General features: G+C 40.1%; 1 protein-coding gene across 1 annotated transcript in view; it reads right to left on the reverse strand.

The window, feature by feature from the left end:
• Positions 1-474: 474 nt before the first annotated feature.
• Positions 475-2124, reverse strand: part of LOC107740363 (calmodulin-alpha-like) — a 16642-nt gene continuing 14992 nt past the window's right edge. Inside the window, exons 5-7 of the mRNA XM_016552788.1 lie at positions 1556-1691; positions 719-825; positions 475-567 (exon numbers count right to left, since the gene is read on the reverse strand). Of these exons, the coding sequence (XP_016408274.1) occupies positions 523-567; positions 719-825; positions 1556-1691 (288 nt within the window). The 3' untranslated portion in view covers positions 475-522. The remainder of the gene's footprint in view (positions 568-718; positions 826-1555; positions 1692-2124) is intronic.

Here is a 2124-nt window from a genome sequence, read left to right on the forward strand (position 1 = left end):
AAAACAAAAAAAAACAAAGATGTTTTTGACAAAATTTCACACTGGCGAGCTGTTTGAACTATTGAAACAAACTCCAAAGCACCTTTGTTTTTTTTGCCTTTTTTTTCACCTGTTCGTAACGTATCAGTAAATTTAGCTTGAAGCATATCGGAACCTTAAGAACTTTCATCTCTTCTTTTTCTGAAGGACACATGAAACATTAAAAATGTGATTTCATTTATATAATTATATTGATTGCTTTTAATTTATTTTATTTGGTTATGTTTGTGTTCAAATATCTGACTACAAAATATTCATCCCAAGCTCAAAGCAAGTGGAGAAGCAATCAAGAAAACCCAAAATCAACTCAAGCTGTTTCAAGCACTCTCTGCCAACGGCCTGCTGCAGCCTGTGCCCACATGGTGAATAATCTCACCCACTGTACGGAAAACACACCTGCGCAGTTCTTACGTAAACGCTTCACAGCAGCTACACGGTTTCAAAGTCAGCGGGTTGCCTGGATGACTAGTTGACTGGTCATTTTCAAGGAAGCCTTGTATATTTCAGCTGGTTTTGGTTCACCTGACCCTGAGAAGTGGGTCAGAAGTGTTCTTGTGTTCAAAAGCAGCTACCCTGAACCTTCATTAAGATTCTTCAAGATTACGTTTCATGAATCAGTTCAGTGCTTCATCAGGTTTCAAGTTCATGGCAGCTGCAGTTAACGGTGACATTTCCTCACCTTGTCAAAGACTCTGAAAGCTTCTCGGATTTCCTCTTCACTGTCCGTGTCCTTCATTTTCCTTGCCATCATGGTTAGGAACTCTGGGAAGTCTATAGTTCCGTTGCCTGTGGACAGACAGTACCATGTTGTTGCCATTTACCACAAGATTAAATGGAAATGAAAAAAACTTCCACCAGTGCATCTGCATGAGGCTGTAGACTTTTAGTCTAAAATAAATTTAGACGACAATTTATTTCAAAGCTTTGCTGCCATGAACTTTGCCAACTTTTGCAAGCTCATGTCGAGATCTTCCAGAGAAGTGCTCGTTCTAGAAGCCTGCTAACTTCTAAACAAAACCTTGTTAACTGGTGGACTGATATAAACATCCAACAAATCAGAATGGATTTTCTGACAGCTCATCATTTTGATGTGTAATATGTATCAGGTGGTCCATGAACGGTCTGAGGGCTCTCTATGGGCATGCAGACTGAGGGTGAAACCAACCATCTGAGCACTTTGGACTTACAGGGTGATTCTAGCCAGCGTTAATCTGCCCTCCTGAGAAAGACACTTAACACCAGCTTGATTTAGGACGGGGTGTCCAATCCTGCTCCTGGAGGGCCAACGTCCTGCAGAGTTTATCTCCAGGAAGTTTCCAGTAATTCTGAAAACCCTCATTAGCTGGTCCAGGTGTGTTTAATTATGACTGGAGCTAAAGTCTGCAGTATAGTGGACCTCCTTGAGCAGGATTGGACATAAGAAGCCACATAACTTTACCTGACTAAAATAAAGCACTTATTGTATCAAACAGAATGGACAGTAGGACTGTGGAAAGTTATGAGTTTATAGTCTTACCATCAGCGTCTACCTCGTTGATCATGTCCTGCAGCTCGGCCTCAGTGGGGTTCTGACCCAATGAGCGCATCACTGTGCCCAATTCTTTGGTGGTAATGGTGCCATCGCCATCTTTGTCGAAGAGTGAGAACGCCTCCTTGAACTCTGTTTTGAATTACAAACATGTAAGTACAGTACATGTACTTTTTTGAAGTCTAAGCAACTCTTAAAACAGGGGGTAAGGTACTACTTTTGCAGTAAATAGCTTTCAGTATAGAATACTACTAGCAGTATATAAACTTTTCAGTTGTTATTATGGATGTCACGATGCACTCCGAGCCAGTTGAAAATCCATAAAAATGTGTGATGATTTTGTGATGAAGTCGGTTGAGATGTTCATTTAATTGTGAAACATTTGCGAGTGGGGGTTTATATGAACGAATCTCTGAGTGGAACAGTCTTCACTCTCATGAAGCCCATATGCTGTTTTTGTTTTGTTCAGATATTTTATATAGTATAGTTTCACAAAGCTCAAGTCAGATCATTCCGTTTTTGCTTCAAATTTTGGAATTATACAATCAAATTTAAAT

This window comes from Sinocyclocheilus rhinocerous, unplaced genomic scaffold (assembly GCF_001515625.1).
Source record: "Sinocyclocheilus rhinocerous isolate Xijiao unplaced genomic scaffold, SAMN03320098_v1.1 scaffold315, whole genome shotgun sequence".
NCBI classification, from domain to species: Eukaryota; Metazoa; Chordata; class Actinopteri; order Cypriniformes; family Cyprinidae; genus Sinocyclocheilus; species Sinocyclocheilus rhinocerous.